Source organism: Aquarana catesbeiana, linkage group LG13, assembly GCF_042186555.1.
Source record: "Aquarana catesbeiana isolate 2022-GZ linkage group LG13, ASM4218655v1, whole genome shotgun sequence".
Classification (NCBI taxonomy): Eukaryota; Metazoa; Chordata; class Amphibia; order Anura; family Ranidae; genus Aquarana; species Aquarana catesbeiana.
Window position 1 is genome coordinate 181,995,132 of NC_133336.1, and position 26,961 is coordinate 182,022,092.

At 41.6% G+C, this 26,961-nt stretch overlaps 1 protein-coding gene and 1 pseudogene across 1 annotated transcript in view; one reads left to right on the forward strand and one right to left on the reverse strand.

The window, feature by feature from the left end:
* LOC141117812 (embryonic protein UVS.2-like) overlaps positions 1-15,438 on the reverse strand; it is a 116,510-nt gene extending 101,072 nt beyond the window's left edge. Inside the window, exons 1-9 of the mRNA XM_073610843.1 lie at positions 15,318-15,438; positions 15,114-15,231; positions 14,286-14,461; positions 14,124-14,205; positions 13,898-14,025; positions 13,127-13,242; positions 12,022-12,247; positions 10,410-10,528; positions 9,410-9,620 (exon numbers count right to left, since the gene is read on the reverse strand). Coding sequence (XP_073466944.1) covers positions 9,410-9,620; positions 10,410-10,528; positions 12,022-12,247; positions 13,127-13,242; positions 13,898-14,025; positions 14,124-14,205; positions 14,286-14,461; positions 15,114-15,231; positions 15,318-15,438 — 1,297 coding nt within the window. The remainder of the gene's footprint in view (positions 1-9,409; positions 9,621-10,409; positions 10,529-12,021; positions 12,248-13,126; positions 13,243-13,897; positions 14,026-14,123; positions 14,206-14,285; positions 14,462-15,113; positions 15,232-15,317) is intronic.
* Positions 1-26,961, forward strand: part of LOC141117811 (embryonic protein UVS.2-like) — a 107,290-nt pseudogene that overhangs the window by 45,627 nt on the left and 34,702 nt on the right.

Consider the following 26,961-nt stretch of genomic DNA (forward strand, 5'->3'; position numbering starts at 1 on the left):
CTTGGCTGATCGGAACCTCTGGAACAATTCAGGGATGAGCGGTAACGGGTACCGGTTCTTAATTGTAATGTTGTTTAGTTGTCGGTAGTCTACGCAGGGTCTCAGGGTACCATCTTTTTTCCCTACGAAAAAGATACCTGCTCCGGCGGGTGAGGATGAAGGGCGGATGAACCCCTTCTCAAGATTTTCGTCTATGTACTGCTTCAGGACCTCCAACTCGGTTTCAGACAGGGGAAATATCCGGCCAAACGGAATCTCAGATCCAGGAAGAAGGTCAATTGGACAGTCGTAGGCCCTGTGAAGTGGTAGGCGGTCAGCCATTTGTTTGCTAAAAACTTCTTGAAACTCGAGATACTCGGAGGGGACGTGTTGCAGATTGCCTGGTGGTACCGCCATTGTGGCACAGACCTTGGAATCCGGGAGCAGGCAGTGCTGAGAGCAATACTGCGAAGAGAAGGATACCGACTTGGTGCTCCATTTGATTAGTGGATCGTGAGCTTGTAGCCATGGTAGGCCAAGTATGATGGGGAAGATGGGTGAACGGATTAGGTCAAGCCGTAAGAACTCCCGGTGGCCGGAGTCTGTGACTACTGGAATAGGTTGGGTCTCCTGGGTGATGGGACCAGAGCACGGAAGGGATCCGTCGGCCAAATGGATTTGTAAATTCTGCTCTTTGGTTTGTAGAGGAATCTTCAATCTGTGTGCCAAGGTGGAATCTATGAAACAGCTGCAGGCCCCGGAATCAACGATGGCCTGCAGGCGAATCTCCCTTTCCGGAAGCTGTAGAGAAATAAACAACATCACATAAGCCTTGGGAATGTTATTGTTTGGAAAGTTCAATACGTTTGATTGAGGGAACTTACTGGGCCTGATCGGGCAGCTGCGTAGGAAGTGTCCAGTTCCTCCACAATAGAGGCAAAGGTTAGACTGCCGTCTACGTTGCTTCTCTTCGGAGGTTAACGGACCTCGGACCAGACCGAGCTGCATTGGTTCGGCCTCAGGGACCGATGCAGAGGAAACTGAAGATGTATTTGGAGGTACTGTGGAGTGAGGTCTAGGTGACGCCCAGACAGGGCGAGGCAGCTGAAACCGTTCTGAGCGCCGCTCCCGAAGACGCCGGTCGAGCTTGGTAGCTGCTTGAATGAGTTCCTCTAGGGAAGCAGGGGTCTCCATCCTGGCTAACTCGTCTTTGAGTAATTCAGATAAGCCTTGACGGTATTGATAACGTAAGGCCGGCTCATTCCAGTTTGTGTCAGCCGCTCACTTACGGAACTCCACTGTATAGTCCTCAACAGGTCTTCTCCCTTGGGACAGGTGGTGCAGGATAGCTTCGGCTGTGGCCATGCGTTGCGGATCATCGTAGAGCTGGGTCATGCTCTCAAAGAAGGCCTCGATGGTGTTCAGGGCAGGATTGCTTTGTTCCATCAGGCTGTGGGCCCACGCCTGGGGTTCTTCGGATAGCAGGGAAATCGCAAACCCCACTTTGACGATTTCTGAGGAGAAGGTTCTCGGCTGTAGAGCGAAGTAGAGGGAACATGCGTTTTTGAAAGCCCTAAACTTCTTACGGTCCCCCGAGAACCGTTCAGGTATAGGGACCCTGGGCTCAGGAAGAGCCATGACCACAGTGGGGTTGGCCGGAGCTTGGGGAAGTGGACCCCCACCGCTGGGTGCAGGAGCTGCGGCTGCGGAAGGTAGTAACCCAGTGATCTGCTGCAGACGGTTATCAATTTGTGTATAACCTTCTTGTAACTTCTGTACGGAGTCCGCAAGGGTAGATACTTGTTGACACAGGATCTCCAGAGGAGAGCGCGCTCTGTCGGCCTCAGACATCTGGCTGGTTTGTACTGTCACGGACAAATACTCACCGAGGCCGAGATGCCGAGAGCGGCTCGCCCTTACGACCACGCGCACCCAGACCCCCGAGATGGGTACAGGAGGCTGAGGGCACGTGGAGGCACGGGCTTCCGGGAGGATAATGGGCTCCGGAGCGGGAAGCGGGTGTCTTGGGATCCGTAGGGAGCAGGGCTGAAAGTACAAGCAGAGGTTAGGGTACAAGCAGGTGATAATCAGGGTATCACAAGGTCCAGCAGTGCCGTGGTTAAGTTGGCCAGGGTTTGGTGCACAGATCAGGCAACTAGAATCAGTATAGTCCAGCAGAGTAGTAATTAAACAGGCCAGGGGTTTGGTACACAGGTCAAGCAGGTTACAGGTAGGATTGTCCAGCGGAGTAATGGTTAAACAGGCTAGGGGTTTGGTACACAGGTCAGGCAGCGGCACAAAGGGTTAATCCGGGAGAGTAGTAGTTAAACAAGCAGCAGAGGTTTGGTACACAGATCAGGCAAGTAGCACAAAGGGTTAATCCGAGAGAGTAGTAGTTAAACAAGCAGCTGGGGTTCGGTACACAGATCAGGCAGCAGCACAAAGGGTTAATCCGGGAGAGTGGTAGTTTAAACAAGCAGCAGAGGTTCGGTACACAGATCAGGCAAGTACAGGGTAAACACAGGCTCAGGGAACAGGGAGAGCTGACGACAAACCAGCAACCCGACTGGGCGCTGGAGCCGTCAGATATAGTCCCCCTGCCCGGCGAGCGCGTCAGTGTGACGCGCTACCGGGCACCCGCACGGGCTACGGCGCGCACACGGGGACCGCCGTGCACCCGCGCGCGCCGCACCATCAGGCCGCGGACGGGTGTGCGGCGAAGTGCTCGTCCCGTGCACATGCGCACCGGAGCCCGGCGAGCGGAGACGCTCCCTGGCTCCTGACAGTGAGTCTGGCAGCAGCCTTTGCGGAAAAGGAACTGTGGTAGTCGTAAAAGGAAAATCCTCCATACTTGTAGCCCAAGTCTACTACCGTATGGAGGTATAAGTCCAGCTCTTCCCTTCTGCTGGGGGCGGCTGAGCATAGGACGTCTCTCAGCATGCCAAAGGCCAGGGTGAATTCTGGGACGGATAACTTGCGGTTCAGTCTGGGGTCTTTGGCTTTAAGGACTACCGATATGTCACCCCAGGAGTAGGCCTTATTTTCTGCCAGATCGTGCACAGAAATAAGGAGAGAGGCCAGGTTGACGTCCCTGCCGTCCAAAATGTCCTTCCTGATGCTGGTTGGAACCAAATGGGAGGGGTAGACAATTGGGCTCCAGCCTGAGGTACCTGCAGGAAGGGGTGTTAAGGTTTGGGTTGCGGTTGGGTCGGGGATAGCCGCGGCCGGTCGTGCCTCCAGGAGTGCCACCCTGGTTTGTACGTCTGTGACTGAGGTAGACAGGGACGACACCATCGTGTGAAGTTGTGAGATGGCTGAAGATATTGACTGGAGGGATGCCTGCTGGGTACTGGGTCCTGCTGCTGGTGGGGGAAAGAGGAGTTTGAACAGCTCGCCTTTCCTCGCTGTGGCGGGGAAGGGCACACCTCTGCGTCTTAGCTCTGCCGTCAGTTTGGGGATAGTCCATCCCCTGAGGGACTGCATGCTGCCGCTCTCTGAGACCGGGGAAGGTGACAGAGGGGCCGTGAAGTCTTTGCTGCCGGCCTGCGACATGGTTGATCTGGTGAGAATATCCTGTCTTTGAGCTCTTATTTTTGGTTGACTGTAACCTATTGGGGGTGACATAAATTTCAAGTTTTTTCTTTGATTCCCTGAGTCATACTTACCCGACTTATTTTCTCCCACTTTTTTTTTTTTTTTTTTTTTTTACCTGGGGGGATATCGTCCAACCTGGTGCAGGGTGGACCTACTGAACTTTGACTGACCTGGAGGAAAATGAAAGGTGATAGTTCGTGAAGGGTTTGCTGACTAACTTGAAGCAATGACTTGTATGGTGCTTACAATCTTGTGACAATGAAATGATTTGAAATGTTTGCCTTGATTATGAAATGAGTGAACTCCATGACAGAGGTCCGGCTTGGTCGTGTCGTGACTGATCCGACCGTGAACCGGGCTCTGGAGCATGTACTGAAATGAGGCAACTGAAAAAACATTGGTGCACACCGGGACGAATCGGTGCATGTTTGATGCATCTGGATTCGAATCGGAGCGCAGTAAGAAACAAAATGAGAGAAATGTTTACCTTGACCGAGGCTCGAATTGGTTGTGCCGCATTTGCGACTGGCAACGCACCGAGCTCTGGTATAGGTATGGATACGGCCGAAACAACTGAGGCATTCCGTGATGAATCGGTGCATCTCGGATGCGACTGGTTTCGAAACGGTGATGCGCTGTGGGAGTGAAATGGTAGCAATTCCATGACAGAGATGCGGATCGGTCGCCCGATATCTGCGACTAGCTATGATCCAGACTCTGGAGCATGTTTCAGAAATGAGGCCGAGCCCTGGGGCACGCCGTAACGAATCGGTGCATGGAGGATGCGACTGGATTCGAAGCGGAGCGCGGTAAGTGCAGGTGTAACATATTGTTTGCCATGACAGAGGCGCGAATTGGTCGTGCTGCTGTAGCAACTGACTACGAATCGGACTCTGGAGCATGTACTGAAATGTGGCTAATACCTGGGGCACGCCGAGACGAATCGGTGCATTTCCATGCGACTGAATTCGTATCAGAGCGTGATACGTGGAAATGAAATGATAACCATGACAGAGGTACGAATCGATGAGTCATAACGACTGATAATGACGTGACTCTGGAGCATGTACTGAAATGAGGCCGTAACTACTGGGGCACACCGGAGCGAATCGGTGCATCTTTTAGGTGCGACTGGATTCGGATCGGAGCGCGGTACGTGACTGAAATGAGAAATGATTTGAAATGGTTTGAAATGTTAGAAATGTATTTAGAAATGTTTCAGAAATGAGAAATGATTGGTATCGAACTGACGTGGTTCGAAAAGATTTATGCATTTACGAATCGCTATGGCTGTCTACTGACACATGTTTAACAATTAAGACCTGTCTGAAATGAAGCGACGCTTGCGTCGCTGTGGTTTCCTCAGATAACACAAAATGGTAACATGACGACAGTGCGAGTAATACACATGCGGTTACGTTCGTGAAATTTGCGAGTGATTCGTAATTCTGATATCACGGTTTAGTGACATGACATAACCTACGTAAAAACAAAAATCCGAGGGGACCCTACCTGCGACAGCCCAGCCAGACGCGTGGTGCGAACGAATCGGTAAACGCGGACTTCAAAAACTCTTGGGCACGGAGATCACGAATGCCGGAACTTGTGAGCCAAGTATTTGCGAACGCTGAAATCGGAATAGTCGGCCTAGTGACGTATATCGCGCACAGGAAACCTACAAGCACCACAGGTGAGCGGGCTGGTTAAATACCCCCCGGGCTCCTCCCATAAATTCAGGCCACCATACTGGCCTTCCTATATATATATATATATATATATATATATATATATATATATATATATATATATATATATATATATCAATCATCTTCCAAAATTTGAATGAATTCAAATTTGAATAGAAAAGTTTAGAATAGAATAGAAAAGAATAGCATAGAAAAACAATGGAACAGAATAGAAAAAAATATAATATATATAAAACCATCTTCCCAAATTGGAATTTGGTACAGAATGAATTTGAATTCTAATAGAAAAGATTAGAATAGAATATATTATATTTTTTTCTATTCTGTTCTATTGTTTTTCTATGCTATTCTTTTATATTTTCTATTCTGTTTGAATCTTTTCTATTGGAATTCAATTTCATTCTATAAGAATTTCGAATTTCGCAAAATGGTTATATATAGTTTACTTTTTCAAATTTGGTTAATTTTTTTCCGAAAGCGGTAGAATTTTTTCGAATTTGATAGTTTTTTCGGATGTGGTAGAATCTTTTCGAATGCGGGCAAATTTTTTGAATACGAAACTAAACGAATTCCGAAAACGAATGTAATGAATGCAACGAATTTAACGAAATTAATTTAGTTAAATAACGAATCGAAACAAAACTAAACTAAACAAATTTTTTCATCCTGCACATGTCTATATTTTATGAACTGCAGCTCACTGAGTCACCTGCCTGCCTGAAAGTGTCTTTGAACATGCACTCCAGGAATGGCCTACAGTCAGGTATAGGCTTGGCTAGACTATATATATACATGCCTATATATATATATATATATATATATATATATATATATATATTAAATGAACTGCAGCTCACTGAGTCACCTGTCTGCCTGAAAGTGTCTTTGAGCACGTACTCCAGGAATGGCCAACAGTTAGGTATAGGCTTGGCTAGACTATATATATATATATATATATATATATATATATATATATATATATACAAGCCTGTATATATATATTAAATGCACTGCAGCTAGCTGAATACACTGCCTGCCTGAAGTATATTAGAAACAGTACACCAGGAACGGTCTGCAGTGAGATCTAGCTAAACTGTATACAGTGTGTGTGTGTATATATATATATATATATATATATATATATATATATATATATATATATATATATATATATATATATATATTAGACTGACTGTATATATATATATATATATATATATATATATATATATATATATATGAAATACACTGCAGAGCTAACTGAATCAACTGCCTGCTAAAGTATATTAGAAACAGTACAGCAGGAAAGGTCTGCAGTGAGCTCTAGCTAAACTGTATGCAGTGGATATATATATACTAGACTGTATAGAGATATATGAAATACACTTCAGCTAACTGAATCAACTGCCCGCCTAAAGTATATTAGAAACAGTACAGCAGGAACGGTCTGCAGTGAGATCTACAGTAGCTAAACTGTATGCAGTGGATATATATATACTAGACTGACTGTATATAGATATATGAAATACACTGCAGCTAACTGAATCAACTGAGTGCCTAAAGTATATTAGAAACAGTATAGCAGGAATGGTCTGCAGTGAGATCTACAGTAGCTAAACTGTATGCAATATATATATATATATATATATATATATATATATATATATATATTAGACTGACTGTATATATATATTTATATGTGTATATATATATATATATATATATATATGAAATACACTGCAGCTAACTGAATCGCCTGCCTGCTCAAACTAAATGAAATGACACTCTCTCTGCCTCTCTCTGTCTCTCTCTTAACAACACCACCAACAGGCCGACGTGCAGGCGGCCTTATATAGTGTGTTGCATAGACTTAACCCCCTGAGACATAATTGGCCCTCCACGGTGGCGGAATGCCAGGGCTCAGTCGCAAGTATAACCTTTGTGACCCTGGTAGTTCTGCCATTGATCCCAGTCATTTTTTTTTTATTTTTTTTTTATTTTTTTACCATTTTTTTTTATTTATTTTATTTTTTTTACAATTTAATTTTTTTATTTTTTACATATTTTTTAGGACCCCCATTGGGGAGCTTTGGTGAAATTTCTCACTTTTGAGACAGAGAAATGGACTGAGGACAAATTTATCAACCTCTTTCTCTGCAACCTCAGCTGCACAGAATGAACAGGAATAGCTTGTATAGTAAACACAGTTTACTATGGCTCGGCTATGAATGAATAAAAAAAAACAAAAAAAAATGAGTGAGTGATCGGTACCAATCACTGACTATATTCATTAAGTCAAGACTCCACCCTGACAGACCCCTACAGCAGCTAGAGGGAGGTGGGAGGGGGAAACCCGACAGCACTGCAGGGGGGTGATGGGGGCCAGGAGAGAGCACACAGAAGCCCAAGGCAGCTGGACAGCAATAGGGAGGTGGCAGGAGCAGCATGTGGAGGAACGAAATGTCCTCCATTTTCCTTCTGCAGCTGCTGAATGTATGCATGAGAGAAAGAGAAGTGGGAAGGGAATCCATTGGCTACATGGAGGATTGGCTCCTCTATGCCACCGCCCCCGCTCCTCTCCTATCCAGACATACAGGGAGGCCGTGTGGACCCCCTGGGATTACCATGGAACTGGGTCTCAATGGCTACCTCTGCAACCCCTGTAGGTACGCCACTGGGCAGTGCATTTCACAGGGGAAGGAGCTGAAACTAATAAATGGACTTCATTGTACTGCAATGCTCACTTTAAGTCACGTTGCGGAATCAGGAACTACGTCACTCGAAAATAATAATAGAGATGGATTAATGCTATAATATATTTTATTTTTAAAAAGGAAAGGAAAACATCAGATCAGACTGTCATATATAGTACAAAAGAAATGGCCAATCTCCCCCTCAAAATAATAAGTAGGGAAAGGGAAAGATAAAGAAATAAGAATTATCACTTTAGAATAAATGTAAACCACATAGAAACCAGAGGACGCCAACATTAGCTCTCCTATTCCTAAGCAAGCCAAACAAAATACCAAGCAAATGGGAAAACAATTATGAAATGTTATTTTGTATTTTTAAAAGTAATTGCAAACACTAGCATGAGCCATACATTTAATCATTATATATATATATATATGCATAAATGTGTGAACTTTTCTATACGGGCTCCATCAAATTCACATTGTGTCCTGTAGTGATGTCGGCTTCTTTCCAGAACCGGTAGATTTTCTCTTTGTACCATCTGTTGCTCTTCTATTGAACTGTAATCAAAGAGAGGTCAATGTCAGCAAATATTAAAACCATATTTAAATAATACATGGACTTTATTCGTTCCTACTTTCTCATTGATCTATAAAACAAAAAACAACAAACATACATTTACACGGATTTGTATATCCAGTATCAATGGTGTATACTCAAAAAGAATCTGCCCATACATCAAACAATGATTATTTGAACATTGTTGGTTGCTTGATTGTTGTGCCGCATGCACACAATCGGAAATTCTGCCAGCAAAAGTCCGATGTGAGTCTTTGGTCGGAAATTCCGACCGTGTGTATGCTCCATCAGACTTTTGCTGGCTTTTGTGTGAAAGTGTGTATGCAAGCCAAGCTTGAGCGGAATTCCATCTGTAAAACCTTCCAAAGTTTTTCTGACGAAAATTCCGATCATGTGTACGCGGCATTAGTCTTTATTTTGATACGCTGTATTTCATTAACAGATTTTTTTTTCACTAGAGGACAAGTGAACATCATGTCTGCTTAAAGAGGAAATATAGTGGGTTTAGGTCAATTGAATTTTAGTTTCTTTTGTATTGTTTTTTTTTTTTTTATTGTAGGCAATTGTTATTACATATAAACATTCAATATACTGTATGCTGTTTCTGATTTTCAGTGTGTGCAGTGCTTGCTGGGTTGTCTAATAGCAAAGTCTAGAACCAGTTCTGTACTTCATAGTTATAATTGAAGATGATTCAGCTTTGTGTTTAATCTGAGATCCTGCTATTAAATCTGTATTTACACCACAGCAGTTTTACATTTCTTTTTTTTCATTAAGCTGGCTGAAAATGGACCTCTATTATCTTATAACTTCCATTGCTGATATTAGATATAAGCAGATAGAACTGAGCTACTCACAGAAGGTGTAATAGACTTGGAAGCCCTTTGCCTGGTTAGACTTGTCACTGTGGAATACGAGAACCATAGAATTGCCTTTGGAGTAATACACAGGGATGGTGCGATCCCCACAGAATGGACCCTTTTGTGTACCATCCATGAAGAGTTTTAGATAGTCGTACATACAGAAAGTGGCAGACTCTACATGGAAGTCACTTATGGTCAGAGCAATCTGAAAAAGAAATACAATTATGACTAACATGACAGTGTTGTGTTCATGCAACAAACAAATCATTTTTATTGCATAAAAGTGAGTATTTTTTTCATTGATGTTACAGTCTACAGTCTATATTTGACCTTAAAGCCATATTAAATCCAAGAGAAAACATTTATTATATTGCAATTCTTACATGCGATGGCTGCTTTTGTTTTCTTTTTTAGGCTTTCTTCTATGTTAATTTAGGTATCCAGCCAACAAGTCTGTTGTTTTTCAAAAGCACAAATTATCCAGCAGAATGTATCAGTTTACATGAATAAGCCAAATCATTTAACACTGGCAGGGTTGCTTAAAATGATCAGCTTTATTTATTCATGTAAAACATTTATGCCAAAAGGAAAAAAAATGCTATAACTGATTATAAAATGTGAGCTGGAATTTGGATTCAACTTGATAGTGTATTTAAATCTGCTAATACATTTATTAATTCAAGTACCTACAATAGACTCAAGAAACTGATCACCCCCTCCCTTCCTCTCCCCTGTGCTCCTTTTACTCTCTAAAGGGGTGGCAGAAATTAGTCCAGTGCTGTATAGTCAAGTTTAGATTTACCAACAGCCATGTATTGTAATGCCCTGAACAATACATTCTATTTCCATTCATTCAGGTAGGCCCTGGTGAATGCTGGTAAATTCAAAAGGTGTTGTATATTCAGATTGTAATGTGTCTGTCCAACATTAAATTTTGTTTGTGTGACAATTTTAGAGAATGTGGAAGTCCAACAATTAGGGATAATTGTTTTACCTTATATCCAACAGGAGCTGTGATGGTGAAGTTACAATTCATGTTTGGACTGTAGTTCCCTGGGTATCCCGGAGATGTAAAGCTGCCTTGAGAGTTAAAGAAGGATCCTCCACACTGAACTGTAAGAATATAGATATAATCAATATAGTAAAGAGATTTATAAGAGTATATGACATCATTTTATGTTTATGTATATATATATATATATATATATATATATATATATATATATATATATATACTGTATATACATAGTTCATCCTCCCTTTCAGAGTTCCCGGTTGATCTTAGACTAGGACCCCACTCTCCAACCCTCAATGCAGAGCTCAGATGTAGAGATGGCCTACACAGGCACCAAATGCTTCTTTGAGGCAGGAAGGGGAGAAAGCCACTATGGAGCGTCGGGTGTCAACGGTGACATGTCTGCTGACATCCGATCCGCCCGATCTGATTCGCTCTGCAAAATCCAGACAGATGCAAGCCCTATTTTCCATCCGTCTGGTGGATCGGATGAAAACGGACAGTCAGTCCGTAATCATCCGATCCCCCCATAGAGGAGAGCGGAGCTCTGACAGGTCCGTCCCGGCACAGAGTGCAGAGGCGGACTTGTCACCCGCCGGCTCAGTGGGGATCAACGGAGCGATCCCCGCTGAGCAAGCGGAGGAGTAAAAACGGATCCGTAGGTCTGAAAGGGGCCTTACCCAGAAGTGTTTCACAGAGCACTAGTGAGAAAACTGGAGTGTCCTATGGAAATAAATTACTGTAGTGGAGATGGGTGGGCTACCAGACAAACCTATTATTGTGTCCTTAATGGGGTATGTGTAGAAGCTGTAAAATCTATTCATCTCGTTCCCCCCACTGCACTGCTTGAGTTAAATGCTTCTTTAGTCTAGAAGGTGATAAATAATTGAAATGCTTACCTTATTTATCCCACCACAGGCTTTCTCCATGATGTACTACTGGTCCCTGAAGCTGCTTCTTTTTGCCATTCCCCTGGCTGTAGACTCTCAGATATCATCAAATACAACACAGGATAAGCAGTCATGCATTGTATGTGAACATGTTGAGGGCTCGCCCACTTACTGGGCTATTGGAGAGCATAGATGACCACTGGCTGCCAGGTTAAGTTTTTGAACTTTCCATATCTGCCCTAAGCAAAACAAGCATTTAACCAATATAGTGCTGGGGAAAAGGGAGTCTGGTCACTGCACTCTACCCTGGAGAATTTTGAATGACAAGTCCATAGGAATTTAACAACCTCTTAATTTTGCAGTAGGGCAGACATCAGGGATATACCGCAAGAAAGATGAATCTATACAGTATCTGATCCAAAATAAGCCATAGAGGTAATTGTTATCACTCTTAAAGTTGACCGACATACACATTGAACAATCAATCAACAACTTTATAGTGGGAGGGCATGACTGACTGGTAATTCTAATTGTATATACTAAGAAACTTCATGGATTACCTCAAAGGTTGCAAACAGAAGTTAGAGGACATCAAACTGTTGTGCCAATAGTCCCTCCTTGGGAGGGATCTACTCTGTATCTGTGATTATTCAGTGTCTTTCTCTGAACACTTTCTTTACTATTAAAATAAATCGGCATACCTGAGCTATATGAAGCTTGGAAGCCGACCCCAGCAACAGCCCCGTCACTGACGAACTGGACCAGCATCTGGCTTGTAGAAGCGATGAGTGGAGGGATGGTTTGACTTCCGCACATTTTATCCAACAACACAGGGGAGTTCTTAGAGGGGCCGTCATAGATCCTCATGTAGTCTGAGTCACAGTTAGGAGTGGATTGGATATTAAAGCTACTGAACTTTAATGACGCCTAAAAAGTGACACAAGGCAAATTTATTATCTACAGTAAACCCCAAACTTCACATATTTGTAACTGCAAACTGGATTAATATGTAATTGCAATATGATGCAATTGATTATTATATTAATGCTTGAATAGTCCTTCAGAAAAAAATATGAATATGAATATGTATGATTCTAATTTCTGTTAAACGATCTTGCAGCTATAGACTTTTCTAGCTAAGATGTCTCTTCAAATGTGTGTATTTTCCATAGATTTTCAAGTTGACAGAACTCTTCTGCTCCCTCTGATTATTTGTTGCTTGTGGTTTCTTCAGGGAAACAAATAAGCTTAAACAAGACAGATTTGGGGAAGAAACTTTTAACAGAAGTCTTTCGTTTAACGCTATTTTGAATTAACTCAAAGAAACCTTTGACTGTGGATATTGCAATACTGTTATTATTGGTAACATACTTGTAAGAACCAGAGCCCCAAATTATTCCAAGGCCCATTTTGTTCCTGCCAAACCCCCATTCCTACAATGATGTCACCATCAAATGTGGGGTAAAAGAAATCTGACACATCAGAGTTTCCAAAATAGGCTTCCAGCAATGAAGTGGTAATGATAGTCTGAAGGTGGGCCATAATGAAGGGAAGTATTATTCCAACATATGGAGCAATTGGTGGTTGAAGCAGAGTATGAGGTTCAGAGACATATACATCCTAAAAGACCTAGGGTAGGGAGTATTTAGACCTATTGCTTGACACTATACTAGTCAAATCTCTATTTTTTTATTAATGTAAAATTTAGGTGGTGTACAAAACAATCTTCTTATGGCAGTTTATTTTCACAGCTAGGTTACTAAACATTTAGGGTCACATTTTGCATGCCTACATCTGTCTCCTTACCTGTCCTGATGGAACCCTGATCAACCAAACACAATCACAATTATTAGGATAAGCGGAAGGATAGTTGTCAGAAGTGAAAATTCCTGTCTTATTATTAAGCAAAGTCGCACAGACACCTGAGAAGTGAAAAATAGACATATAAATTGTCTTTAGTCACTGGTGGAATAAACTGATAATAATATTAATAATGAATTGGTGGACAGCAGGGGAGGGGGTAACCTTCTATTAGATTTTGAACTTAAAATCAAATGAACCTTGAATTTCACCCTTTATTTTGAAGATAAAAGAACCTTAATCCCTCAATGCAGTGTTACAACTTTCACATGTGTTAGTGAAACGGAACGTATCTTTACAACTACTTTGTGCATCCAGGTGAATTATACTTTGTTTGTTCAGGCCAAATTGAGCCTTCATTTCATGGTAAAAATGACATTTCCTGATATTTTACTCTTTTTTTTTCAAAGAAACCTGGCCAAATTGTAAACAATATCATTTTTTTAAAATCTAGCTGTATCTTTCTATCATTACTATATGACCCACCAAAAATAAATAACCCAGAATGAATTTGAGATGCAAGGGGATGCCACATGTGTACATTATTTATTGTGTACACCCATAGTAGGGCCCAGAGACAAATGTGCACATTTTGGATTTTTTTTTGTCAAAACATTTTTTTTTGCAAAACTGTAAAAATTCACTTGAAATGTAATCATAAAAAAGTATAATTTCTAATGTTTCAAACCCATAAAACTGGAATATACAGGAACTTACTGCATTGATAAAGTCGGTTAATTTTAGTGACATCCAAGACACTCAGTCCAATTGTCTGCCCAATAGGCACATTGGGGTCAGGCTTGGGGACAATTGTGGGTTTGTTTGAAGTGTTGGTGAATGCATAGCTGGAAAATGTTGAATGGAGATAAGATTGACATATTACCTTAAAAATATTTTATAATTCATGGGTAATTCACCGGCTAACATAAAAGTTATGACTTACGCATCATAATGCATCACTGAACCATAATCATATGGACTGCCCAGGTTATTAGTGTTCGCTTTAGCAAAATTACCCCAGTATCCTGTAAAAAGACAAAAGCAGTGGTAATGTCTCTTTTTTAAAAACATGTCTAAATTCGTTTTGTGTAAATGTCCGCAGTACCTTGAGAGATATACTGGAAATTGATGTCAACATAATTGTCACGATCACTTCTTACATGCTCATGGTAGAAGCCCAGGGCATGTTCTAGTTCATGTTGTATAATCCCCCTGTAGATGCAGCCTCCACCCAATGAAACTGTCTGGCTTCCACCAGTTCTTCCAAGATATGAGTAACAGCTAGAAATAGTAAATATACCGTTCAAAATAGTTATGCTTTAATACCATTTGGGAGCCTAAGACAATAGTTTAATAGAAACAATGAATAATGAATCTGAGCCACAGAAAGAAAACAATCAATATCTATTTGTGCTAAGCTTTTGACCCTTCTAACTCATATCAGCAGGTGTATCCCTATGTATGTGCCCAGTTCTAATAAGGGGTATGGCGTTTGGGAGCTAAGTAACGTTGTGCTGTGCATTGGATCACTGCTCACTTTTGGAAAGACATATTTGGTTTTATTTTCATTGTAAAATTTTAAGTGGAATCCATTGAGTCTGTTGACACTAAGCCCCACTCCCTCAAAGTCACTTCCATTTTTCTACTATATACTCAATGTTAGCAGCGCTGGGATTAATATTTTATGTCCTTGTGCTATTTCTGCTAGGTACAAAAAAAAGGAGACAACCAAGAAGTACCTTGTTATTGGCTTTTGAATTTCACATGTATTTGCAATTATACAGAGGAGTTCCATAGTATTTTTTTGGAGGAAATTAAAAAGAGAAGCCATCGTGCACAAATAGGTAATGTAAAGTCTAAGATGTTTATGTTTTAGATGCCCCCTACTGTTTCTCTTTTTGTGAAGCACTATGATAGACAATAGACACCTTACCCATCATCAGGAACGATGTTGATGTAATCAACTTCTGTTGTAAGAGGCACAAACCTCACACAAGTCAATGTCTCAAACTCGGCCATGGCGAGCACAATACTGTTCAGATCACTGGGACCTGGAAACAAAGATAGAAGGTTGGGTTTCTACAAATAACAAATAGCAACCAATACTTTAATGCAAGAGATGAAAGAGGGAACTCACTGTAGCTGGATGCTATGATGTAGGGAACAGGAACAGTATCATTATCACTTTTAGGCCAAAGGCAAGAAGGACAGTTTACAGCGCTGCGGTCATTCTGTACCAGCATATCGCCTCCATACATGACTGTTTTGCTATCTGAAAATACAGAAAATGGTTATAGTTAATACACTAAAATATATTGGATTTTAGCTGCCCATACACTGTGAACTGGCTGAAGTTTGCTATGTGGGTTGCTCTGTCAGTCGACTCTCACCTGACATTCTTTTATTGAAAAATGGACGGATCCAAACAGATAATTTTAGAACTAACAGCGGTTGCATCTAATCAGATGCAGTACAGTACAGTGTTGGGGTACACAACAGAATAGGATAGGCACAGTGGGAATCTGTGCATCCGAAGGAACCTGTTAGATATTTTCATGCAGTCCAAAGGCCCAGCTTTACTCAGTTCCGTGACACAGCACAGCCCTGTTTGGCAGGGGAGGAGACCTGTATTTGTTCTGCTGCAGTGAAGTTGGCCTCTTGAATCTTCCCATTCAGGACACAGCAGAGAGCGAGCCCCCGCGTAGAGCCTTCCCACTATGGAGGGCAGAACTTAGAAATGCCCAGGAAAATGCTAAGCTTAGCTTAACCCCTTCCCACCTGGGCAACCAAAACAAACTAACTAGCTAATCTGTAAAGCACCTGCTTACACACAGCTCTATTTGCTGTTAATAATTCAACCTCTTTATCTCACAAGTTTCAATGCAATGGTAGAAGTGAATAGGAATAACCCACCAGTCTTTTTTAAATGGAATAGTGATTTTTAAAGACTCTTTCAGCAATGATGAAGAGCTTGCAATTTAAGACAAGAATGCCATATTTCTCCTCACACGTTATTGACTAGTCCATCGGTGCATGATTTAAAGGATCCTGAAACTCATAACTTTATGGAGTATAATTGGTTATTGTCTATTCCCTTGCCTGGATTTAGCACCTTCATAATGCAGTAATGAATCCTGTGGTTTAGAATAATTACCTTTATTAGCTTTCAAAATCTTGCTGAAGATCCCTTGTGGCACTTCGGAGTCTTCACTCTTTGGGGCTGTGTATACAAAATACACATTAAGCACATCTAGTGAAATAATCGCAACCAAAAAATTAAAATAACTTAATTTTGTGTAAATATTGAACCCATTTTATAAATTGAATTATCAATTAATGAAAAAAAATAGGGTAGCTCTACAAAGCTATCCTGATCTGTGAAACTTCTGGTCGGGAAATTTTTTATGTCTTTGCCTGAATCACCATGATTATCATAAACACTGTCACCTAAGGAAAAGGAGAGGGCTTTAAAAAAATATCCTGTTGCCAGGGTCTAAAAAACATGCCGATGATTATATGCGTACGTAACATATTTTTGGTATGTCATCAAATGTAAAATATCTCCATTATGTAAACATCTGAAAGCTGGAAATTGCTGCTTGGACGTGATCTCATCAGCCCCAGCAGACTCAGAGCTTTCGCTCAAATGGCACTTGATAGTATTCCTCTTCACTCCTCCCCCAGCAGCTAAATCAAAGTTTATGTGGGGTGGTGAGGGGAGGGACAAAGATGCTGGGCCAGCACAGGCAGTGATGGGACAGTCCCAGAAGAGGGGAGGGCTAAGAGAAACAATGAGGGAGGGGGCTGGGCTAGGAAAGTGACTCTCAGAGTAGTCAAAATTTTTTTGCAAATTCATTGCAGGTGAATAATAAATCATTTATGGAAAGGAAAATACTGCAAGCAAAATTTAAAAATGTATTTTTCTAAGGGTTTTATCTGCAATGTTTTAAATTGGTGAAACGATCTCTTTAAAGTAAGGGATGTTTACCATAAGAGCTATAAAAATGTGGAATGGTCTTTCTTAGAGGCTGGTTCTAGATGGAGAAGGAAAATATTTTTTATAGATTATCTGGCCAGGCTGATTAGGACCAATGGAGCAGTGCAAACAATTTTTGATTTAGGAATTAGGATTTAGGATTAGGAATGTTATAAAAAAGGCTAATGAACGGGAGGAAAAAGCAGAACAAACAAAACAGCTGATAGAGAACAGAAATAAAGCAAAAATGATTCCTTAAATAAGAATGTTAAAAAGCTTACCATCTTTGTTCACTCCAAGTAGATGGTTCTGGAAAGTAAAGTTTTGTATCAATATCTTATTTCAGATTAAATACAATAATAACAGATAACAAGTCTTGGCCCCAACTCATCCCCATCCTGCAGAGTCCTCCTCAGTCCTACTGGGAATCTCTCAAAACTGAGGTAAAATCCTTTCTTATGCCCTGTACACACGGTCAGATTTTCCAATGGAAAATGTGTGATTGGACCTTGTTGTCGGAAATTCCGACCGTGTGTGGGCTCCATCACACATTTTCCATCGGAATTTCTGATGCACAAGGTTTGAGAGCTTGCTATAAAATTTTCCGACAACAAAATCCGTTGTCGGAAATTCAGATTGTGTGTACACAAATCCGACGGACAAAGTTCCACGCATGCTCAGAATAAATTAAGAGACGAAAGCTATCGGCTACTGCCCCGTTTCTAGTCCCAACGTATGTGCTTTACGTCACCGCATTCAGAACGATCGGATTTTCCGATAACTTTGTGTGACCATGTGTATGCAAACCAAGTTTGAGCCAACATCCGTCGGAAAAAATCCATGGACTTTGTTGTTGGAATGTCCGATCAATGTCCGACTGTGTGTACGGGGCATAAGACAGATGTTACCACAACAGTCATCATTGGAAGATTTTACCGTATTCCCTGTTCTGTTCCCAAATATAACATTTTGGATTTCCCATCACTTTCTGTCCTAATGGCAATGGGCTGTACAAAAGTCAAATCTCCCTACAGGGGACCTGGACAGTAATAAGGAAGTGTTCAAATCTAAGAGGATTCCTAACCCCCCACCATCCAAAACTAAGGGGATAACTATTTTGGTTAGATTTACACTTCACTACTAGCTAATATTGTTAGTAACTTCTTGGAATATACTTTCCTAAATATAGTTGTCACCTGTCCCCTGTACTGTTCATGTCAGCTCATCATCTCACCTGTATTTGTGCAGATAGAGGTAGACTGGTCACCAGCCCCGTAACACAGCCCAGAAGCAGGAGGAAGACTTTTTGATTCATCTTGTTCAGAATTCTCCTTCACTGTAATGTGAAATATTTTCTCTCTGAAGCTTGGTGTGACACTCATCTTCTGGATCACCTTTTATACAGGTACCAGAGAAGATCTGACCAATCATGAGACAGGAAACCAAATTTTAAGAATGACCAAGTGGATTTGTATGGGAATTAGAAATGTATAATTATTTCATGTGTGACACTATGATCATTATTATCTTATTATTGTCTTGGTGTTCTGCTGTCCAACTTGTAATTGATTGTCATGGTCTCCTGACAATTGTCTATAATGACATTAAAAGGTCTTGTGTAAGTAATATCACTGTCAACTGTTTTTTCCAGCTAAAATGGAAATAAATTGGGACTGGCAATGTAATTTTACATTTATTTTTGTATTCAAGGTTATACACATTCTATGAGATAATTCATCAATACAGTGCAGTGAGCAATGATGTTTTGAAAATTGCAAAAACCCATAGGAAACAAACAGAGATAATTTCTCTTTTAATTTGAAATTTGATCGTATTACATTAAAATGTGATTGCTTAAAGTGTTATTAAAGTCTTGTATTTTTTCATAAAAAAATAGATAAACATGTTATACTTACCTGCTCTGTGCAGTGGTTTTGTACAGAGGAGCCCAAATCATCCTCTTCTTGGGTCCCCAGCCAGCGCTCCTGGCCCCTCCCTCTTGCCAAGTGCTCCCACAGCAAGCAGCTTGCTATGGGGGCACCCGAGCTAAGCCGCTGCTCTGTGTGGCTATTCAAACACGGAGCTGTGGTTTAGCCCCACCTCTTCTCACTCCTTATGGCTCACTGAATTTGATTGACAGCAGCGAGAGCCAATGGTGCCCTGCTGCTGTCTCAGCCAATGAGGAGGGGAGTCCCGGACAGCTGAAACTCTTGTGCAACATTTCCGGATCGAGCTGGGGCTCAGGTAAGTATTAGGGGGTCTGGGGGGGCTGATGCACACAGGTTTTTTTTTTTTTTATCTTAATGCATAGAGATAAAAAAAAACCTTCTGACTTTAGAACCACTTTAGTTTGGGTAAACCTGATCTTCCCCCTAGGCTTAAGCGCTAACCACTTTGCCACTGTGCCGCCCTGGAGGTGTAGCTGGTTGCTAAACACTGAATACTATCTATGACTATTGGCCATGCTGCTGCCTTCTTGGGGAACTCAAAACTGCAAAAAAACAAAGGTAGAGAGGAGACCCAAACAGCCTCATAGTGTAGTAATCATTTTTTTCAGTAAAGCAATCTTAAAACCAATAAATATTGCACTATCAAGTCAAGAAGGAGAAATGGCTTATAGCCAAGCAGAGAAAGTCCCAGAACCAGTGGATCCGAGCCAGTGGCTCCAGCTGCCGTTAATAAACTGACAACCACCACTGTAGGGGAGACACTGAGCAGTGGCGGTGCGTCCATAAGGACGCACGGCGCCGCCCCCTCTCTCCAGCCAACCCCTCTATCACCAATAAACCAATAGAAAGATTCATGCATTTCATGAATATATCCATGGCTGCTGTTGCCACCCCCTATTCAGGCACCCGGCCCCTTTTTGGGCACCTGAATTACAGCGGCGGGGAGTGTTTTTGAAGCACCTGATTAGAGCCATAGGCTCTGCTACCCATCACCTGATTGGCTGAAACAACAGGCGCTGTGATTTGATGCCTATCAGGTGTCCAATCATAGGAGAGGGCGGGAGGAGAGGACGGGAGAAGAAGACATTGAGGACATTGCCCGCCGCGATGGGTTCGATGGGCACAGTGGGAGCATTTGATGGCACAGTGGGAGCATTTGATGGCACAGTAGGAGCATTTGATGGCACAGGAGGAGCATTTGATGGGGTACAGTGGGAGCATTTGATGGCACAGTGGGAGCATTTGATGGCACAGTGGCAGTGTTTGATGGCACAGTGGCAGTGTTTGATGGGCACAGTAACTGCATTTGATGGGCACAGCGGCGGCATTTGATTGCACAGTGGAGGCAATTGATGGGCACAGTGGCTGCATTTGATGGCATAGTGAGGCTGCAATTGATGGGATTTTTTTTAGAATTTTTCATTTGTTTGCACCCCCCCCAAAAGTCTTGAGCAACAGCCGCCACTGACTGATACTACTGACTGGAAAATTCTTCGTGATCGCCCTTTGGTTTATGATAACATATTTTCTTGTTTGTTTATGAGTTTTCTGTTCCAATTGTTCCAGATGTGCTGATATTGGATCAATAATGATGCTCGACATTTCATTTCACTTGTGTAGATACATTTCTTTAGATACATGTCTATTTGGACACTGGAACAACCTCTGATAAACAAGTTCCCTTGGGCTGAAACCAGGGGCGTCTAACCACAGTCCCCACACCTTTTCTAGCTTACTGGGGCTACCTCGTGATGTAAAAATATGGTGTTCCACAAGCAGAGAATTACCCACAGCAGACACCCAGGCCTTGTGTGTAGGGGTATCAGGGGACTTCCACAGTATTAGAATTAACCGGCGGACGTAGAAAAGGGCCCTTCCCGCTGCTGTCCTAGGGTGTTCATCCTCAATGGCTTCCTCTACAACATTTAAGAGGCAGCATTTGGGGTCCAATGGGATGTTTAACTTAAATACCATGTTTAACCACTTAAGGACTAGCCTCATTTTGAGATTTTGGTGTTTACATGTTTAAAACAGTCTTTTTTTGCTAGAAAATTACTTAGAACCCCCAAACATTATATATTGTTTTTTTTCTAACACCCTAGAGAATAAAATGGTGGTCATTGTAATACTTTTTTTCGCACCGTATTTGCTCAGCGGTCTTACAAGCGCACTTTTTATCCTAGGGTGTTCATCCTCAATGACTTCCTCTACAAAATTTAAGAGACAGCATTTGGGGTCCAATGGGATGTTTACCTTAAATACCTTGTTTAATGTATCTACAACCTGCACCCAATAGTGATGAGGTTTAGGGAAATGCCATAATAGATGGATTAAGTCCCTGTGGTCCCTTCTGCATCTATGGCAATATGGCTCCATACTGTATCCCATCTTATAAAGCTTCAGGGGAGTGTAGTGAGAGCGTAGGAGAATGTAAAGTTGAGAGAGCTTCTGGGCCATGTTTAGAGAGCAGGTTACCACAACCTGATACGCCTCTTTGCATTGATCACCCGACATCGGACCTAGGTCTCTCTCCCAAAGCAAAGTTGCTTTGCTAGGATGGCCTTTGTGGAACTCAGACAACAATATGCTATAACATTGTGAAATAAGACCTTTAGAGCTTTCAGCCATTTTGATCAAGTTGAAAATAGGGGTGGAAGATAGATAGCATTCCTGCATGTCCTCCTGTGCCCTGACTGCATGTCAAAATTGTAAGTAGAAAAACTGCATATGGGCGGGTAGCTTGCATGGAAGCAAAAGGTAACAGAAAACCATCCTTAAAAACCTGAGACATAGTAACTATCCCATATGAATTCCACCGAGCGCTTGCACTATCTTGGCTAGTTCTGAATAGTTATTTTTACGCTATATCAAGCTATACTTTGTATACCCAGTGACATGTTGTAGGTATTTAGCCTTGCTCCATGTTTTTTGAAGAAGACCGAATGTCAGTAGGAATTTATTTCATTTAGTAAAACTAAGGGCCTCAAGATCCTCTGAGATTGAATCTCTCTGGATATGGGCCAGCATAACATGGGTTGTGGAGGGAATGTGTTCTGCAACAGATTTTGTAGAGGCAAACCCAGGGCCAATTAAATGCTATATTTTCACAGCTATATAACAGAGCCAGGGGTTAGGAAGGTCTAGGCCCCCCCATCCTTAGACCATTGTAAATGTTCCAATTTGATTCATGGTGTGCGCTTTCCCCATAGCAGAGTTCTAAAGAAGGAATTCACTATTCTAATGGTTTTTAAGGGGACAAAAGTTTGGAAGGCAGTGAGGTGTGCATTATCCACATATACTAACATGTCAAGATAAGAGTCTGATAGCACGTTGGGACCTACCGCACAGCACAGGAGAGTGAGCATTGTGGTATGCTCCGTAGGGGAGTTGTGTAATGGGTAGAGAAGCTGGGGCACCAGAATAATTTTAAGGAGATAACATGTCGTCTGCATATAACATGTTTTTTTCCTGAATTTCCCCATAGCGAAGCCCCATAATCAGGCAGTTGAGGACAGTTAATGGCTCAATGGCGAGTGAAAAGAGCAGTGGAGATAGGGGACAGCCCTGCCTAGTGCCTCTTCCCAGAGCGAATGAAGGTGAGACCCTATCTAGAACTCTTATGGATACAGTTGGCGCACTGTAGAGGAGACAAACCCAGAATATAAACTGTGTACCAAAACCAAATTTGGACAGAACCAGCCTGAGATAGTCCCATTCAAAACCATCAAATAGTTTATGAGCATCAAGGGATAGGAAAGCTCTGCTACCCATATTATGTGTCATGTTCCTGGGTGTATTAGAACCGGGATGTTCCTGGTCCCACAGCTGCAGTCTTACTTGTTGTGCCACAGACGAGCTCTGGAGTTATGGCTAGGTTCGCTCAGTTTGATGCATTACCTTGGACTCACTAGCCCCACCTGCTGCCAGCTGCATGTTCAATTTACAATCAAAGCAGCCCATAAATAGCAGCACTTCCTATCTCTCAGTGCCCATTTGTGTGGACTAGCTCCCTGGGTGTTGTGTCTGCTTTGTGACTCTGAATACTGTATATAAACTTCTGCCTGAATTCTTGACTACTCTCTAGCCTGCTGTTTTTGTACTTCACCGCCAGCTCGTGTATGACCTTTGCCTGCCTGATCACTCTCTGGATTTTGATCGTGTACTGCTTTACCTGATTTGTTGCCAACCTTATCTGCCAGAGTAAGTTTTCGCCTGAATCCTCATCACACAAGCTCCACTTCGAACACTACATATCACAGGTACCTTACATTATGTGTGGGCAGGGCTGCTGATAAGGCAGTACAGCCAGCTCTCCTGTACTGGGCCCAGGCCTCATCAGTTCGAAAGGGGGGGCCCAGGCATCTGCTGAGCAGAAGGGCCAGTAGTGATTCCTTATTGCTGATGCTTTGTGCATTGCAGGCAGTTTTTAATTTTCTTTTACTCCAACTGCACTTCAGGGTTTTGGCTCTAATATCTGTTGCCCCTTCCCCCTGCTGCCTGGGACCCCTCTGTGCTGGCAGTGCTGCCATTTTCCCTCTTCTCCTCTTCCTCCGGCTGCTGCTGAGGGCACACAGATAGATTATTTTAGGATGGTGAGTGGGGGGGGGGGCTCACAATCCTGAATGAACACACCACCCTGAACGAACACAGAGAGTAAGCTGTAGGGGGGTGCAGATATTGCCTCTGTGTCACCATTCACTTGAATGGGTCTTGTTCACAGTGGTATCATTTCTTCCATGGCTGCAAAGCATATCATCACATGGAGTTGCATTTTAGCAAAAATATAATTTTATATTTTCGGAGAAGGGGGGCACTGTCAGATAGGCTGTATGGGGCCCTATGATTTCTATCAGCAGACCTGTCTGTGGGGGTCTGCATGTTAATAAAAAGTCTTCACAAGTTGACTGCTGTTGACTTTCGGGGCATAAAACCAGCCTGATCCTGGTGTACCACCGACAGCGCGACCTCATTAAGCCTATGGGCCGGGACTTTTGCCAAAAGTTTTACATCACTCTGGAGGAAGGAAATTGATCAGTTCCAGCTTTGCACTACCTATGAAACAGGTCAGCCAATCATGCAACTCTTTATGTATCTCATATATATGAAATGTACTTATTCAATATATATTTTGATTCCATCTGAAATAGGCCAGCTCAAATCGTTCCTACATATAGTCTCATATGTATTTTCTTGTATGTCTTACATAGATTTATATATATTTATTTTTATACATTTTTTTATATAACTATCCAAAATAAAAACAATATTCAAAATGAAAAAAATTATGTGTTATCCTAACAAAATGCCTCTAAATATCCATAAAAGTCCAAAACCAATTGAACAGTTAAGGTGCCAGCTGTGATTTCTATTGCACTCTTAAAATTGCTCCACACTAGGGGGGCAGGAGGCGGAGCCTAGCAGAGCAGACATGCATTGTTAGAGCTCCACACCGCTGAGGAGAGAAGAGAAGGACAAAGCGGAGCCTGCAGGCTCAAAAGATATCCATTTGAACCTTTTTGCCCCAGGGAACAAACTGTGAAAGTTTGGACAGGAAATATGGTACTGGGAGGAAACCGTGGCAGAAATAAAAATCACCTCACAAAGAGCTCACAGGCACTCACTGCAGCTGAAGCAGCTCCAGTCACCTCACAAGATACAGCATCAGGGCGCTCTCACAGACAGAAAATGTCACAGCAAGACTCTCCATTTGAGTCAGATACAGAACAAATCCTCTCACAAACTTCTCCACAAGCCTCCTTAGTATCCCCAGTAATATTATTACAATTTGAAAAGATGCTTCATAAGGCTTTAAAACAAACCTCAGACCAAATAACAAAAAGCCTAACCAAAGAAATAAGAGAGCTGGGAAACCGCACCGCAGCCTTAGAAATAAAAATGGATGAAATTGAAATTACAACCCAAGAAAATATAACAGAATTGGAACAATTAAAAAAAGAGAATTTAATACTTCAAACTAAGCTCGAAGATTACGAAAATAGAGCCAGACATTCAAACTTGCGCATAAGGGGAATACCTGAAACTGTGACAGACCTGCAATCTACTATTACTGCTCTATTACAAGAACTAAAGCCAGATATCCCTATTGAACGTTTAAAACTGGTCAGAGTACACAGAGTCCTCACAGCCAAAAAGAAAGTTGGACCCCCACGTGATATAATCACAAAATTTCATTATTACAGAACGAAAGAACAAATACTAATTGCTGCAAGAGAAAAAAAGGAACTTAATTTTCAAGGACACAATTATCAAATTTTTGCTGACCTATCCCAACTTACTATTACTAAAAGACGATCCATGAAACCCCAACTAATGGAACTGCAACGCCACAACATTATGTATCAATGGGGCTTCCCCTTTTCAGTCAGATTTAACTACCAAGGTACAATTTACAGAAGCAGATCAGCAGATGAACTACAACAAACCCTTTTAAAATTAAATCTGACAGAACCCACAAGCAGCAACACTCCCACACGTAGAAGAATGGCGTCATCTTCACCTTCAGGCAGCACCCAGAAAATTTCAGAACAAAATGGGAATCATCATTCTCACAAAAGAGGCCGTTATGCCACATCATCCATGGACCAAGAAGATTCAATGGACTGACATCCTAATTCCTGATATCTCTTCATTTATTATACTAAGAGATGGTTCTCTATAAAAAAACTATATTTATAACTGAATGTAACTGCATTCTGATAGTCACACACTGTGTGGGATCATGTTACATTCCAGTTATATTTCTTATTACTTCTGATTCATATAGCCTTAGAATATATAAGTGAAATAAGGAAATTCTTGTTCAGTTATATATTATCAGGTAATAACAATAGATTTATTACTTTTTAGGACAAATATGTTCAATAATCCAGAAGTAATGGAAGCTTTTTCTTTCTTTTCTTAAAACAAATATATTATTACCTAACTAGTTCCTAGAATTATGTTTTTGTTTATTCTAATCTGAAGCAATACAACCTCAATTTTATGAGTTAACATATCTAAACAGTTGCATATGAATAAAATATGTAATTGTTTACTCTAAAAGGGTTAAAATCCCCAAATAATTCAAACTATCTTCATCAATACCAAAGTTATTAACAGTACCTTTCTAACTGAATTATTTAGCCTAGGGCAAGACTAACCATATACAACCACCCTGGAATAAATAATTTCAACAAAAACTATATTCTGCACTCCAATTAATGAAACATCATTTTGATGTCTTTTGACATAGCACTTCTCTCCTGTAAGCGGAAGATCCGTGTACCCCCATTAGCCCTCCTCATTCTCCCAACCATATTATGTGGGAGTGTGACGAAGGCACTTATTCCCCTGAGAGAGATATTTATTCTCTTTCACGGGTAAATTGTGATTACTTGCAAAAAATAATTTATACAATGTATCATCTAATCTCATATGTTTTTTGTTTACTCTTTACTCCAGAATTCACTGGTTTCTTTTCTATCTATTCATCTCTTCAGTCCACACAGGTTGATCTGTGCAGTCAGCTCTGCATAACAAAAAGTAAGTCAAAACTATTTGATCTATTGCCATGGCACCACTGAATATACTCTCCCTGAATGTTCAGGGAATAAATGTCCCTCAAAAAAGGACCAAAGCCTTCCGTACTTTCCATAACAAGAAGGCTCACATAGTATGCCTCCAAGAAACACACTTCACCAAAGATTCTACTCCAAAATATATTTCTCCTTTTTATCAACAAATTTACACGGCTTCTGCCTGTACCAAGCAAAGGGGAACTCTAATTGCATTTCACCGATCCACACCATTCACCTTATCATCAGAAATTAAAGACCCAGAAGGTAGATACCTGATAC